The sequence below is a fragment of the Eurosta solidaginis genome, chromosome 5 (assembly GCF_040869045.1).
Source record: "Eurosta solidaginis isolate ZX-2024a chromosome 5, ASM4086904v1, whole genome shotgun sequence".
NCBI lineage: Eukaryota > Metazoa > Arthropoda > Insecta > Diptera > Tephritidae > Eurosta > Eurosta solidaginis.
The window spans coordinates 196,338,138-196,355,183 of record NC_090323.1 but is presented as its reverse complement, the minus strand read 5'-3'; the positions used below and the strand labels follow the sequence as shown (position 1 = coordinate 196,355,183).

The following is a 17,046-nucleotide window of genomic DNA, read 5'->3' as shown; positions in this document are numbered from 1 at the left end:
TCAAACGACGCGTATTGACCTCCACAACAATATTCCGAAGGCGCAAAAGGTAAATTGTATCTCTGTCCTGAGATATCTGCGTTTTAAGTTGGCAATTGTCATGTGGTTGTTGTAATGTTGTACACAGAGGGACATTTTGTATACAAAGGGATTTTGTTCGGATTTGATTTTGATTCCACACTATTGGTGGACCGGCCAGGGTATTTTTTTATAACGAGGCAGAGTGCCGCCCATGCAGAAAGTTGGACCCGACCCCCGTTTTCAGAGGGAGCCGGGGTCATTTTTTATGAATTTATTAGATATGGTGATATTCCACTCAGTAGTCGATGTATAGAGATCTCTGTTGAGGAAAGCATGTGGAGCGCAGAACCGGGAAAAACTATAAATGGCCATTACGCCTTTAAAACAGACGTGTTTAAATGTGGGAAAGAATCAGTGCAGTCTGACAAAAAGTCACACGAATGACAGAAATGCAATGAACAGCCGCAATGCTTATACCAGGGGCACTTAATCGTCTGCCATAAAGTTCGTCGATTGGAATTTTTATGGGACACAATCTGATGGAAGCACATGGCGAACGCAAATCCCACGAATTATTTGTGTCGCAGCGGTGGCAAGTCCGAAATAAATAAAAAAAGTATTCGCCAATTGTGTTAAGAGTTCGAGATAAAAGTTCTTCGAAAGATCTACGTGCCTCTACGCGTTGGCGACAGCGAACACCAAAGAAGATTTAATAATAATATGCAAATGAAAGGTGATTCTCTGGCCAAAAGATATTCTTATCCGAACTCGCCTATGGAAGCAGGTGAAGAGGGTGGCCCATACTCCGCTGGAAACATCAGGTTGAAAACGATTTAAGTTCCCTTGCCGTAACTAATTGGCGCAAGTTAGTACAACCAACAAACGACTGGCGCTTAAGTGTTTAAGCGCCAATTAAGTAAGTAAAATGGCCAATTAGTCTGCTCTGGGTAGGAGTCGTATGATGTCTCTCAACATCACTTTGTTTGCTCTTAGATCAATAAATTTGTTCCCATCCCGTAGACCAATAAATAGCCCATCCAGTCATATATCAACAGACCAGCCGGCCAGAGCGTGCCCCTCTATTTTGCTGGAACAGCCACTGAAATTACACCTTACCAACAAATGTTCACAGATTCAGGAGGTTGAACGGATAAATTTTAGACGAGGATAAATTTCGGTTTCCAACTAAATCTTAGCGTCTTCCAACTAAATCTGCAGCCTCAACAGAAAAATCGCTGGATGCAATTTTTCAATTTAACGTACCTTACCTTTATTAGACCCCTCGAATATTTATGTGCATATCAGAAAGTATATATATCAACTGATATAAAATATCTTAGGGATCATCAATGCGAAAACCACTAAGTCGATTTGCTAAAACCACTCATGCAAATCGCTTACTATAAAAACGCTTTAGGCCACTTTAAAGGGCTTTAGTGGGTGCATTAACTGTTAACGAAATACTCGAGTATTCTAAAATCACATAACTACCGCAAAGTGGATTATTATAACCTATTTTGTAAATTATATGCGCAAGCAATTGGAACTCAAATCGTTAGTCGATTTGTAATCGAAAGGAGTGAACAACATCGGCAAATTGTTAAACAAATAAATTTAAATTTAATCGAACACTTAACACTTGAAGATTTAAAATATAAAATGGCATTTCGTGATAAAAATGCAGTGATAACTGGCGGAGTGGGAGGAATTGGTTTACAAGTTTGCAAACAATTGTTGGCCAATGAGGCGTCGGTGAGAACAGATGACTTGAAAAGAATTTGTATAAAATCGGCTAAGTGGAAGACGATCATGTCTCAACAAATGGTTGAAGGATGTGTAGGAATTTGAAATCAAAATTACACCTTTTAAAGTTTATAATGAGAGAATTCAAGTTTACATTGAGAAAATATAATTTGATAATGAGAAATATGAGTTTATTTTGAGAAAATGCAAATCGATAACGAAAAATGTAATTTTATAATGAGAAAATATAAAATGATAATGAGAAGTGTAACTTGATATTGAGAAAATATAAATTAATAATGAGAAACGGAACTTCATATTGAGGAAAAAAAATTTTTAATGAGAAAATTTAAGTTCATAATGAGAAAATAAAAATATTTCGTTTTTATTTGTACTTGTTTTTACTTCAGTAGACTTGTATTGCACTGCGTTCACAGCTTAAAAATATCTGCTCTGAACGGCGACGGTAGTGGTTATAATTTTAAAACTCTTTACTTAACTTATGTAATAGTACATTTACATATACCATAAATCAGGAGAACAGGAGCCTGCGAGCAAACAGGAGGGAATGTGCGAGAGCAATACCGCACATACCTACATTCCAAACAGACGTTTGGTTTTAGTTCACGTGCAAGTACAGACTTAAATATGTTTCCCGGAATCGTCCTCACGCTTTTTAAATGCTTCCGAGTGCTTTAAACATCATTAGAATTTATATTGTCTTTATACTGTATCCCCGAGATATTGCAGCATTGGCTCATCGACTCCAGATCAGCTTACTTACAATTTTACAGTATTAAAGTTAAATATTTTACTTAAGATTTTTAAGAATTAATGAGCTTAACACCGGGAAATGATAATTGTTATTCAATTATTATTTTTGGTTTTATTGGGGAAAACTGATAAGAAGGAAACTTTTACTGTTATTATATATTATATGGTATATTGCTATGGTCCCATTTCGAAAACCGCCACGTCATCATCATCAGGAAATTTCGTAATGTTTTATTTATTTCAACAGGTTTCACCGGGAATCGAACCGCGGTCAAAATACTGAAATCGCAATCACAATCGATTTCTAATTTATATTTTCTCAATAAGAAGTTACGATTCTTATTATCAATTTTCATTTTCTCATTATCAATTTGGATTTCCTATTATAAATTTGTGTTTTCTCCATATAAAGTTACATTTCTCAATACAAAGTAATATTTTCTCATTATAAACTTGAAAAGGTCTAGTCCACTCTTTATAAACGTCTGTGAGCGTTTAAGACAGTTAAGCTAGAGAGCGATTTAAACTAAAGTTCTCTTCAAACAAATTCACGATTCATGAATAAGAACACGTTTAAAAGTTTGAGCTTAAATCTGAAACTTTTGTACTAAAATTAAATTTGGTTTAAAATTTAGATTATACCATTTTTTGTGAAAATGAATGCGTTGAGCTTGGTTTCAATTATTAACCAGACCAGGCTAAACTTGTATTAAAAAAAGTAAGCGGTCCGTAGACAGGTTTCAAAGCGAAGTGTCTGGATCAGAATCCTGCGGTCTACCCACTGAACTATTACTACTGTTTATTAGAACACTTCATATGTATGACAAAATGTTGTGAAAAAGAATCTATGACACTTTCCACAAATGAAGTTTCTATTTTTAGATTTTCAACATAAGTTTATACTTTTTGGTTTTGTTTTAAAACCAGAAGTGACAACAAATTTCTATTTTAAGATTTTTTAAACTTTCTGGTTGTCTTTCAATACTAAAACAGTGTACAATCTTCTATTTAAAATTTTTTTTAAATTTTTGGTTTTTCTTTTAAAAAAAGTTTTGCGAATATAGACTTATTGGGCAGTAAAGTGTAAAATTTAAGTATAAAATAACTAAAACTGTAGCAGTACATTGAGAGGTTTTAAATTTAGGTAAAATGAAGGATGAAAAAATGTTAAAACCGATGAATGGCTAAAAATTCAGGCTTAAACCAAATTCTGAAACGTTACGTTCTTCAAATATTTTACGAAATTTGGCAATTTCTAGCCGTTACACGACGTCTTCCACTTAGCCGTCAAACTACGATGTATAATATTTCCGCCTTTTTTTATTATTACATAGAAAGTTGCTATTATTGATATACAAGAAAATTTGGAAGACATCTCCAAATTACGTACTGCTCATCCTACACAAACGATTATGCTCGTCAAAGTGGACGTAGCGAATAGGCAGGCCATTGAAAATGCGTACGAGGAACTTAAGAAGGCATTTGATTCGATTGATATTGTTGTTAATATAGCTGGAATTTTCAATGATCAAGATGTGCAACGTACAATTTTAGTCAACTTGGTAAGTTTTATAAGCTGTGGATTTTCGTATTAAGTCACAGCGGAGCCGGGTAGGAATGGCAAGATTAATCAAATGATTGGTTTTAGGAGTAATAATTTTTTGAAACGGTTTGAATTCAATCGAATTTTATAGTCCGCACTTACAATGAATCCTTCGACTCAGGGCCCGTATTACGTGTTAAGATCCGTGATCGAAACTCATATTTTTTAAATCTCAGTAGCTCTGAAATGTTGGATCGGATTAATGGCATATTTGAATTAGCAACAAATAGTACTCGTTAGATCCATAACTTATAATAATTTTTAGAAAAAGTTTGACAGTTGCATAGTTACCGCTTGAGTGAAAATGGTTTCCAGTCACTGATCGTAACACGTAATACGGGCCCAGACTTCAACTAAAACAGATAACACGACTCTACAAAAAAAATGCTGTTCTTTGTCCTAAAGTTTATTTCATGATTTTGTGTTTTATTATAAACAAAAATGAAAAGAACACCTTTTTTTCGGTATAAAGTTTGCTTTCGTAATAGTTATAGTAACAATACTCATGGCGCTAGAGTGATAACTAAACAACGATCAGGTGTTTTGTAAAAATCTAGAATAACCTAAAATGTCGTCGCGAAAGTGTAAATATGAATTAAATACATCTCTCATCCTCTGTGAAGCATATTTTGGTTGGCCTGTTTGGAATCAAGACAAGACATGGGCTCCACATGTTGCTTGTAGTTATTGTAAAAGATGTTTGGAAGGTAAGCCAATTTTATTTAAATAGTAAATCAATTAAAGTAGACATTAGGTTGGTATCGAGGTGAGAAAAGATCTATGAAATTTGCAACACCAAGAATCGGGCGAGAACCAAAAGACCACGTTAAAGACTGCTTCTTTTGCATTGTGAATCCGAGTAAAAGACGTAGAGGAAAAAATGCAAAACCTATGGAATACCCTGATCTTGAATCTTCTTCTGCTCCAGTCGCACATGATCTGACACGACCAGTACCAGAGCCACCGAAAAAATTATGGCAGCGAAGTGGCTCATCTCTTAGTTCTTATAAAAGTAATGCCGATAAGGAGTTTTTACCGACACCAGAACAACCAAAAAAATATCATTTCATCACTACTGAAGATTTTAATGATTTGACTAGAGATTTAAATTTACCAAAAAGTAAAGCAGAGCTCTTCTTCGAATAACGTTATCGAGGCCAATATAATGAAAACATGATGGGAGACTATATTTGGGGTTTATTGGGGGATAGTACCTATGAACATAAAAGAAAGTGAAAAGTGTACACTTTTAAATCATTTTCCACTTTTTTGTAAGTTATTTCTATATTAAAACTTAATAAAAATATTTATTATTCCTTGGCCCAACAAAAATACAAAATAAATATTTATTTGAATTGTTTCATTTTCAAGTAAAAATTAAAATCGTTCAAGCGGTTTCCTGAATAGGAAAGCAAACTTTTTCATGCCATATGTTTTTTTTTTTTCGTCAAATTGCGACCTAAATAATTGAAATTTAATGCTTTGAAGTCAAGCCCGTGTAATCGATATTAAGTATATTTTTATTTAGATTTTGATAGTCATATTGCCATATTTCATTTAATCTCAAAAACTTTACGAAAATTTTGAACTTTTCATTCGAGTTCACTTAATTTTTTCAGTATGTAATTTGTAGGCCAGTTGCATTGATTTTTGGCAATTTTTTTCCGGAGCGTGTTCCAATTTTTGATATGGAAGAGATTTTAACACACCTTTCGAAAAAAAACTGTCAAAAATCAATGCGAATTTTGATAGACCTCCAACTTGTACTTTGTTCCACTAAAATTTTTGGGCTACAAAACAGCATATCCCAAAACATTGCAGAACATCAGACAAAAAGTTCGAAATTTTAACATTTATGGAATTTCTGAATCTTTTCGGAACATGTTTGAGATTGGTTTGCATAGTTTCGGTTACAAAATTCATAGCAGTATGTTTTTTAAACATCGAAAATAACAAAAAAAGATTTGAATTTGCGATATTTTGAAGACATTAGCAGTGCTATTTTTCTATTCGCTGCTGTAGTTAGAACAAGATTTAATCAATTTTTGGAACCGTGATGACCTTCCTTCCTTGATCCTTTTTATAAAATTAAGTGTTTTTGGCTTACGTATAAACAAATTTTCGAAGTGAACAGAGCTAACTTTCTCGCTCTTTTCCCCCTAAGAAACATTTTCTTAAACTATTTAAATTGATATCTACGTCATATAGTAGATTGAGGATTAAGAATAAAAGTCAGGTTTTTAACTGTTTTCGGCACTATCTGTGCATGTTCTCGAAATCATATGGGCACCACATTTAGATTGCTTTCGGAAGCGATTTCGAATATTTGGGGTGATCTCCTTATCATTTCTGTGTTGTTTCCGCGTCTAACACAGGATATTTTAGGTACCATCTTTTTTATAACTTCGGGATTGTTTCAGTGCTATTTCAGGATGATTTTGTGGTAATTTAGGAATTGTTTTCGGAATCAGTTTTGGACTAATTGCGTACAGTTTCGGGAATGTCTTCGGAAAGTTTTGGGATTCTTTGGATAATTTCGGAATTTTTTCGAACAAATTTCAGACCTTTTCGGGATAACTTCCCAAATATGTTCAGATAAATTTGACATCCTTTCGGTGTTGTCTTCCTTTTACTTTTTCGATATAATTTTGTAATCATTTGGCGATCAATTAAGAATCATGTCGGAATAGTTTCTGGTATCATTTCGGGTGCATTTTGAAACTGGTTTAGTTTATACTTTTACGGATCATTTCGTTACAAGTTTTGGATTGTGGTCGGACCTAGTTGGAAATTGTTTTTGAAACCATTGCTGGACTCATGGACCACTTAGAAACATTCGGAGTAATCTTCGGATAATTTTAAGGCAGTTTTTAGAATATTTGGAAAGTATTTTTTGTTTTCAGTACCGTTTCTCGATTGTTCTCGTAGACTAATCGGGGACTGTTTCAAGGTATAATTATGTCGGGACTATTTCGAAAACTTTTCGGGGTTGTTGTAGAGATAATTTCAAAACTATTTTGGAGCTGTTTTAGTACTATGTTCGATTCATTTCGGGACTACCTCTGGAACAAGTTTAATTTTTTTTATAGTTTTGCGCCATTTTGAGATTGTTTGGGGATCGCCATTCCGCTGTTTTTTCTTTTATTGTAATAACTGATGCGGCCTTGCATTGAGTATTGTCATTGCAATTATAATTGAAATACATTACACGGATATGATCATACAATTTACACATATGTAATTTACAATTACTGAGTAATGTAATTGTAATAGTAATGCATTAACCAGCGCAGATCGTACATAATTTAATTTCGTTATAAAAGTAACGAGCCGGACCCGTGCGCATCTTGCGCAACCAATATAAAATTCTCTTATCAAATATAAACAAACATCAGCTCAGTCAGCTGTGCTTGTGCTGCCATCTGGCGTATGATAGCAACTGTCGGTAATGCAGTACAAATATTCTTTGTGCGCTCACAATCGTTTATTTTTAAGAAATTATTTTAATAAAATATAGCTAAACAAAAGCTCTACGACCAAAATTGCCCAAAGCTCGCTAATAGCCCGAATCTCCATCTTTACAACCAAAACTTTATTTATAGATTTGGATTCCAAATAAGAGCGAAAAAGGGACCCGTACATAAAAACGGCAATTAGAAATAATATATATGATAACTATATTTAAATTTTCCTCTAGGGCGGCATGATAAACTCTACACTTGCTGCTCTCAAAGTGATGAGCAAGGAAGATGGCGGTAGCGGTGGTGTAGTCGCAAATATGTCTTCTGTCGTTGGTTTGGATCCCATGTTTCTGATGCCTGTGTATGCTGCAACTAAAGCGGGTATTATTCATTTCACACGTTGTTTGGGTGTAAGTCTCCATACTTTCACTAGAAATATTTTCGTATAATCCAATCAATTTTATTCTCATTCACAGTCTGATCTTTATTTGGCTCGCACCGGCATCAAGTTCATCACAATTTGTCCGGGTGCCACGATTACCGACATGTTTACCAACTTTACTGAGAAAATACTATTCACCGATATGGGCGATGAATCTTATCGCGTGTTGGATCGTCTTAATAAACAGAGTGCAGCTGATGTCTCGCGTTGCATACTGAGTGCTTTGGAAAAAGAGCAGAATGGTCAGGTGTACATAATAGAGGGCAAACGATTATTTCCAATGGAAATGAAGAGTTATTGGCGTGGTATTGAACAAGAGTTGAATGAATAGCACGACTTTGTTTAGCAAAGTAAGATTATGTTTAAAAATTTACAAATAAACAAGTAATAAAAAATATTTAAAAAAATAGATTAGATAGATACTTTGCTTTACCCGATTGGTTTGCCTTCGCTTCCGCTCTTCACTCTCTATTATATATGTTTCTTCTTATTCTTGCCGTTCCTTAATTCTTTTATTTTCCTCCCGAACCCATTCCCATTCCAACCACCGCTCCAACTCTCACTTCCACTCCCAGTCGCACCAGACCCCCAATTCCACTCTCACTCACTCCACCTCTCTTGTTGTTGTTGTTGTAGCAGTGCTTCCCCCCAGCTAATAGGTACGACCGATCATAAATTGTCATCAATATCCTCTAAAGGGCGTCCAAGGAAACTTGCTGTTTCAACAGGGGTGGACCATAATGAGAGGGGTGTTAAAAGAGGCGTTGGTTCCGCAATACAGTTAAAGAGATGGTTGGTGTCATGTGGGGACACATTACAAGCAGGACATATGTTTTGTATGTCGGGGTGCCCCCCATAAATTCAGAAAGCAAAAATTCATAAACACATTTTTTCAGAAAACATTAGTCATAACCCTTTTTTCAGAAAGACAAAATTTAGAGGTCAAAACTCAGAAGTCAAATCTCAGAAGTCTAATTTCAGAAGTCAAATTTCAGAAGTCAAATTTCAGAAGTCAAATTGCAGAAGTCAAAATTCACAAGTCAAATTTCAGAAGACAAAATTCAGAAGTCAAAATTCAGAAAGTAAACAAACGACAGAAAAAACATTAAATTCTTCTCAAAATTCAATCACGTTTATTTCTTTGGAAGGAATTATGTATAAAGAAAAAGTAGTACAATCTATAATTTTGAATTGTATGCAATAGCAAGCATGTCATTAATTAATTTTTTTCGCGTTTATCTTTTTTTAAATGAATTTACAATTTTTGTTGTTATATCGGCCTACTGATTTGTAAGATCGCGGGTTCGAATCAAGCTCAAAGCCTACAATAACACAAGTTTACAAATTCAGGTCAACTTTTGGATCTGAGCAGATAATAACGATTCTTAACTATATTTGATATGCTGAATTCGAATCTGCATTCAGTTTTTTAAGATTGATTCTAGTTTCCGATTTCTGGCATGATAGCACCATTGTGCTGTTATAGCAGCTTTTAAATAGTGGCACTGCTTGATAAGTCATTTCAACAGTAACTGTAAAGTAATAAAAGTGATTAGAGCAAATAAAAATGCAGAGACAGTGTTGCAAAGTTGATTCAAAGTGTTTTTGTTATGTTTGTGGTTGTTATATGATTAAAAAAGTGGCAAAATAATAACAAAGGCGCTCAAAGATGCGTATCTGCACTACTTTGGTTTCAGAGTAGCAGACAGTCATAAGTCATGGTTACCGAAATTTTCTTGTAACGCATGCAAAACAAAGCTGTATAAGTGGTCATTGGGAGAACGTGAGTACTTTTCCTTTTCAATGCCAGCGCTCTGGAGAGAACCTGAAAACCATGTAGATGATTGCTACTTTTGTTTGATGAAAGTTACGGGTAGGTAGGTTGAACTGGCCGGTCCATGAGGACCTACGGCCGGTCCATGAGGAGTTACGGGTATAATGCAAAAAAATTAAAAAAATATATAAATATCCTGATGTATCATCAGTATCCAAGCCACGTTCCACGTACTGCTAATGATTCATTTTTAGTTTGTCCAAGTATAAGTGGAAACGTACAGGGCAATTCCTGGCATAGAGGTCCGACGCCTGTTTGTGGAGTTCACTGAGGACCTGCTTGTATTTTTTTAACTTCATACGGCTGTGTTCTCATGCGTCGTATTTCCTCATAATGCTTACGGAGATGACTCCTTAAGCCCCTGGGCGGTGTTGGCTCATCAATCAGATGTCTGTTGGGATGCCCAGGTTGCTGGGTATTCAACAGGAACTGTTTGGTTAGCATTTCATTTATCTCCCTAATGGGGAGTATTCTCGCCTCATTATGTATATGGTGTTCTGGGGACATAAGTACACAACCCGTGGCGGTTCTGAGGCCAGTAGTTTGGCAGGCCTGTAGCTTCTTCCAGTGAGTAGTCTTTAGGCTTGGCGACCATATCGGGGACGCGTAGCATGCAATCGGCTGGCCAATTGCTTTGTAAGTGGTAATGAGCGTTTCTTTATCTTTACCCCAAGTACTGCCAGCAAGAGATTTGAGGATTTTGTTGCGGCTCTGGATTTTCGGTACAATTGCGGCTGCATGCTCACCAAAATGTAGATCCTGATAAAACGTCACACCCAAGATTTTGGGGTGTAAGACAGTCGGTAGCGTAGTGCCACTGACGTGGACGTTTAAAATGGTCGACATTTGGGACGTCCATGTTGTAAATAAGGTCGCCGATGATTTAGTCGGTGATGTCAGGTTTCGCGAGGCGAAAAAACTGGAGAGTTCAGGGAGGTAGCCGTTTATTCTGTTGCAAAGCTCATCGATCTTCTGTGGCCATTATTGTGCATTCATCGGCGTAGGAAACGATAGTGACTCCTTCTGGTGGCGAAGCTTTGATATGTAGAAGTTAAACAAAAGTGGGGATAGGACACCACCCTGTGGCACCCCTTGTTTTATTCTTCTCGGTTTGGATGTTGCGTTCCTAAATTGCACCGATGCCTGCCGACCACCCAGATAATTTGCGGTCCACCTTTTAAGACTTGGAGGAGGGGTAGAACCTTCCAGTTTTGACAGGTCTAGTGCAACGAGTACTGTTCTATGGTGGGGGTTTTGATATAAATCGCAATTTATCTGGGTGCTAATGGCATTTAGCGCGGTGGTTGTGCTATGAAGTTTTCTAAAGCCATGCTGATGACAGGCTAGTTGCAAATTTGCTTTGAAATAGGGGAGCAAATTGGGTTCAAGCGTCTTGGCTACTGGCGATAGCAGAGATATCGGGAGATATTACTCTCCTATGTTAGCTGGTTTCTCAGGCTTTAGTAGCGGCACCACCTTGACCATTTTCCATTTTTCGGGGATGACGAAGGTGGACAAGGACAGGTTGAATACATGTGCTAAATATTTAAAACCCTCTTTTCCTAGGCTTTTAAGCATCGACATGGCGATGCCGTCTGGGCCCACTGCTTTAGATGGTTTAGCTTCACCGATGGCATCCTCAACCTCTTTGGCGGTGATGGTAATTGGGGACGCGCTGAATTTATGTTTATGTGCGTGTCTGTTGGCTCTCCGTCTAACTTGGTCAACCGTAAAATGCTTTATATAATGTCGGCAAAAGCGCTCGCGCATTTTTTCGCATCCGACAGCACTTTATCGCCAAAGGCGATGGATATTTTCTCATTGTGCTTAGACGGATTCGATAGGGACTTAACGGTGGACCAAAACTTACCCACACCGGCAGAGAGGTTACAACCACTTAAATGCTCCTCCTATTTCGCCCGCTTGTGTTCATCCACAAGCAATCTGATGCGTTTGTTTATATCCCTTATTTGGTGGTCGCCGGGATAGAGCTGTCTTATAAGGTCACGTTCTGTCTCTAAATTTGCGGCCTGCGCCGGAAACTGAGGCCGAATTTTGGGAATTCTTCCGGCGGGAATAAAGGGAGCCGAGGCGGGTTCAATGACCTTGCGGAAAGCACGCTCCTCTGGTGAGCATCAGTCGGGATAGGGAGGGCAGCAAAGCGGCTGTCTGTAAAGGATTTGTATTCGTCCCACTTTCCTTTTTTAAAGTTTATGAAAGTGCGTTTTTCGGTGGCGATGAAGTCGGCGGTACACTCGAGCGAAATAAGTATTTGCAGGTGGTCGGATGCCAATGTTACCATCGGCTGCCAGTTGACGCAGTTTACGAGTCCTGCGCTCACGATTGATATATCTGGCGAACTGTGACTGCTTCCTACCATACGAGTGGGGGCGTATCCGTTTATTGTGTAGAACGTCGTTTCTTCTATTTGATCCCCCACAAACTCACCCCTGCTGTCCGCCTGCAAGTTTGAATGCCATTGATCGTGATGGGCATTGAAATCGCCTAAGATAATGCGATTATCGCCAGTAAGACGCTGATATTAGGGCGGTATCCACTGAGGCAGCAGGTGGCAGGAGGGATGTAGATGTTGATGATTTCTAGGGACAGATAAGCCGTGAGGTTATGGGACATGGTCCCTGCGGCCGATGTCGGGATCAAATATATGATATTGCACTGAATGGTGTATAATAAACGCGAAGCCGCCTCCATTTCCGCTCTCGCGATCTTTTCTGTGGACCTTATACCCAGAACAGGTCTGCAGAGCAGATTTTGCTGGGAGTTTAGTCTCTTGGATCGCAGCAATGCGGATGTTGTGCGCTTCATTAAATCGACTATCTCCGTGATCTTGCTAGTTAATCCATTACAGTTTAACTGCAGAATTCTGAAGTGCAGCGGGGGAGACGTCGTCACTCTAGGAGTAAGTGACGGGTGACTACGCCTGGGTTGTGCAAGGATAGGACGCAATTGCTGTTGTGGCCCTGGGACTGGACGGCCCTGGGTAAGCATTGAAATACCCGGTGTATTTGGGTTTGCGGCCTGGCAACATGGCGCCCGTCGGGGAGTTTCCGTCGCGGAGACCAGAACATCTAGGAAAGTGACACCGTCCATGGCAGGAGATGCATTGGGCGGATGTCGCAAACATATATATTCTATGCTGGCAGACGGTGCAAAAGGTAGTAGGGACTAAGAGTCTGTTTCCCTGGCCTACACGATTGCTGCCGGAAAAGAGGGGGAAAGAAGACGGGGGCGAGGGCTGATGCTCGGCATTGCTACCCACTCTACTGGGGAGATTGTAGTTATGAGTAGGAGCGCCCGTATGAGCTGGTGGCGCCGTAGGGCACGAGCAGCAGCGGGTACTTGTTGTGGCTTGCTAAGCAACAGATCGAAGGTAGTGGGGGGGCGTAGACTTCGGGCGTGAACAGCAAGGAGCCACAAAAGATTTATAAAAGTTACGAGGACGTCTTTTTTTGGAATCTAGCCCCGAACAACCTGTCCGATATTGTTGTTGTTGTAGCAATAAGGTTACTCCCCGAAGGCTTTGGGGAGTGTTATCGATGTGATGGTCCTTTGCCGGATACAGATCCGGTACGCTCCGGTAACACAGCACCATTAAGGCGGTAGCCCGACCATCTCGGGAACGATTTATATAAGCACATTAAACCTTCAGGCCATCCCTCCCTCCCCACCCCAAGTTCCATGAGGAGCTTGGGGTCGCCAGAGCCTCGTTTGTTAGTGAAACAGGATTCGCCGCGGATAGGTGAGGTTGACAATTGGGTTTTGGGAAGCTATATATTGCGCAGGCAACCTGGAAGGTTGCGCTACACAGCTCTTTGAATCTGGTATTTTAGCGCCTCTTACGACAGGCATACCTACCGCGGGTATATTCTAACCCCCTAACCCGGTGGGGTACAACCTGTCCGATGCAACCATCCCTTGCACGTGACACACTGAAAAGAGTATGACCGTTCTAAAAATATTATTTTCCGGCAAACGCAGCAAAACCATTTCTCAGGGCCGGGGTCAGGAAAAGGACCCGGATTGGGTTCGATACCTTCCCGGAGCAGGAGAATATGGCGCAGTCCCGCTGCAAGGAGCTGCTGGGAGGATGACAATTTGTGGGAGGAACGGAACAAATTAAATGGGGTTAGATTGAAATGACAGCCCTTCGTCTCTCACTACCATTTCCTAACATTTGCAATCTCCACACCCAATATAGAATACTTGCTTCACCTGACTTGCCGATTTCAAATATCTTTGTTTTTGTAAACCACTAGGAAGCTATTTGTCGCTAATACAACAACAACAAGCTATGTACATATGTATATGAAGCTAACACAGGTACAATTTTGAAAATCTTAAGATTTAATATTTAATAATAATTAAGAATTATTACCGCTCCAGCGAAAGGAGTATGGTGGAAGGATTTATGTGGCGATGCGTTTGTAACATGAGGTCAGAACTTCCTCTTCTTCATTTAGCGATAAGACTATCCGAAGGTTTTAGGGAGTTTTATAAATGGTAATGGTCCTTCATCGGATATTGATCCAGAACGTTCCGGAAAATAGGAAAACAGGAATGACGAGCCTTCTCGGTCAATCAACCTTCTCTTTCCGTGCGGAATTCGAAGCCGCCAGAGCCTAGCCTGCCCGCCACGGATACTTGACGTTAACAATTGGGTTGAAGTAGACATATGTTGCATGTGGAACCCCTTGAAGGGGTTGCGCAGCACAACCCCTTGAACCTTGAAGAAGTTCTGCTTCTTCTAACGTTATGCTACAACAACAATAAAAAGAACTTACTTATTTGCAACGAATGTTAACCGGATTGAATATTTCATTATTACTAAACAAACCAAGAGCGGCGCCACAGTATGATCTGACAAAAGAGCGGAGTTCTTGGACCAGAGAGACTTCGCATCAGCGCGGACCAGAATCGTACGTGTAGTCGAACTATTGAAACATCCACGTTTTCCCAAGCTGCGTGGAGTGGTTTTCCTAAGCTAAGCATACATACATACGCAAATAAGTAAATTAAAAAAATAGCACTGTATAATTTTGGAAAAACTGGAAAATAAAATTTTAATTATCCATCAAGGTTTATTCCATTTCTACAACAATGTAACATATAATTCAACACTTTTTTTTATTTCTTTTTTTCAACTTAATCATCACGCCAAGTGACCAACACTTCATCCGTGCGAAAACGTTGCGTTACAAACGATTCTTCAAATGGCATTTGTGTGCCAGCACGAAACATTTCAGCGCCGGCATGTGCAATCATCAGTCCATTATCAATACAGTAACGTTCATCAGTAGCAAATAAGTTTCCACCACGCTCTTCACACATGATACGCATCATTTCCTGTAAACGTTCATTGCAGCCAACGCCACCAACAATTAGTACCTCATTTGATTCACAATGTGCCATTGCGCGTTCTGTAATTTCCACTAACATAGCAAATATGGTTTCTTGTAATGAGTAACATAAATCCTCTTTTGTATACTCTGGTTCGTCTTTCACAGCTTCTTCAGGTTTTTTTCTTTTATTTCGTCTTTTACTTGGATCTGCGATTTCTTCGATATGCGAAAGTATACCAGAAAAGCTTACATCCATACCTATTAATAAAGGTTGTTATATATAGAGATATTATCATCCGAGATATCCCCACTCACCCTTTACCACATATGGTAGTTTTACAAAATTCTTTCCATTCTTAGCTAACTGTTCAATATTATATCCCGGACTGGGATCGTTTGAAAGTTTTATGATGCGCGCAAATCTATCCAAACAATTACCTACAGCAATATCGATTGTTTCACCAAATATACGATAGCGTTTATTGGAATATGCAATTACTTGCGTATTACCGCCACTCACATAGAGGACGATCGGATTATGCGCTCCTGTTATTAGACGTCCCATTTCTATGTGTCCAATGCAATGATTAACACCCAAGAGTGGTTTCTTCCATAGTAGCGAAAGTGTTCGCGCTACTATTGCTCCAATTAATAATGGTTGCGCCATACCTGGGCCTTTGGTATAACAAACAACATCCAATTCACTTGGTTGCAGGTTAGCTTCCTTTAGAGCGTTTTTAATTAGTTGCAATATTGCCTCTCGATGATGTTGGGCTGTCTCTTTGGGCAAGAAACCTATTCAAACTTGAAATTGTATAAAAACAATTGGGAAAGATTAATAAATCCATCTGACCTTCGCCTGGCGGTGTTACATAGGTTTTACGGACATTCGCCAGCACTTCTCCATCTCGTATTATGCCAATTCCTATTTTGTTTGCACTTCCTTCGATGCCCAATGCGCAAACCATTCTTGTTTTGTTATTGTCAAGCAACTATTTTTTTAAATACTCTCGTTTTAAGTTTAGTTTGCCGAATCCTTAAACACCACGCTAATTTAAAAATATTTGTAAACAAAGCTGGCCTTGTGAGTTGTCATTTCGAAAAACAGCTGATCGATAGGATCAGACACTACATCTATGGCCGCTTTAAAGGGCTTATTAAACTTCCTTAAGGGCGAATTAATTGTGACTTATAACCATAAAGCCATAACTTGATAAAACAGCTGATTGAACCTACCTTATGGAAATCAATGTAATCGATTAATGGCGCCATACCACACAAACCACACAAACCACAGAAGATTGCGCATTGCGCATGTAAACAAAATATCAGCTGTTTTTTATTGGAAATTCGTACGTCATTTTCCTTTAGCTCTTGTTTTTTTTTTCTTACATTCGCTCAAGCAGTCAACAGTGACGTAGATGCGCAGAACGAAGCAATTTTTAACTTGTGAATGAGCAATCTTCTGTGTGTTATATGTGGCCATACCATAACGCTAACTCGATTACATTGATTTCCTTAAGGTAGGTTCCATCAGCTGTTTTATCTGGTTATGGCTTTATGGTTATAAGTCACCATTAATTCGCCCTTTATCCCTAACGCCATAGTCTTAACCATACCCATATCCATAACCATCTCCAATGTGATCGATTAATGGTGCCTTAACCTAAAAATTGTGACAATTTCATAAAAATGAAGAAAACGCTAAAAATTACAAGCATACTCCACAAAAATAAGTCTCTTAGTCATAACGTATCCAATTATTTTTCACGCTTCCCGATATTAAGAGGAAAAATTGTATTCATTAA

General features: G+C 38.5%; 2 protein-coding genes across 2 annotated transcripts; one reads left to right on the top strand and one right to left on the bottom strand.

Annotated features, from left to right (window-relative positions):
- The first annotated feature begins 1,456 nt into the window (after positions 1-1,456).
- Positions 1,457-8,451, top strand: Pdh (Photoreceptor dehydrogenase). The gene is made up of 4 exons (XM_067787269.1): positions 1,457-1,773; positions 3,873-4,100; positions 7,839-8,012; positions 8,079-8,451. Exons 1-4 carry the CDS (start codon positions 1,681-1,683, stop codon positions 8,373-8,375), a joined length of 792 nt encoding a protein of 263 aa, XP_067643370.1. The 5' UTR covers positions 1,457-1,680; the 3' UTR covers positions 8,376-8,451.
- A 6,485-nt stretch (positions 8,452-14,936) lies between these two features.
- Positions 14,937-16,353, bottom strand: Tcs3 (Probable tRNA N6-adenosine threonylcarbamoyltransferase Tcs3). The gene is made up of 3 exons (XM_067792076.1): positions 16,092-16,353; positions 15,554-16,033; positions 14,937-15,496 (listed from the first exon to the last, which is right to left on the bottom strand). Exons 1-3 carry the CDS (start codon positions 16,204-16,206, stop codon positions 15,042-15,044), a joined length of 1,050 nt encoding a protein of 349 aa, XP_067648177.1. The 5' UTR covers positions 16,207-16,353; the 3' UTR covers positions 14,937-15,041.
- Positions 16,354-17,046: the final 693 nt, after the last annotated feature.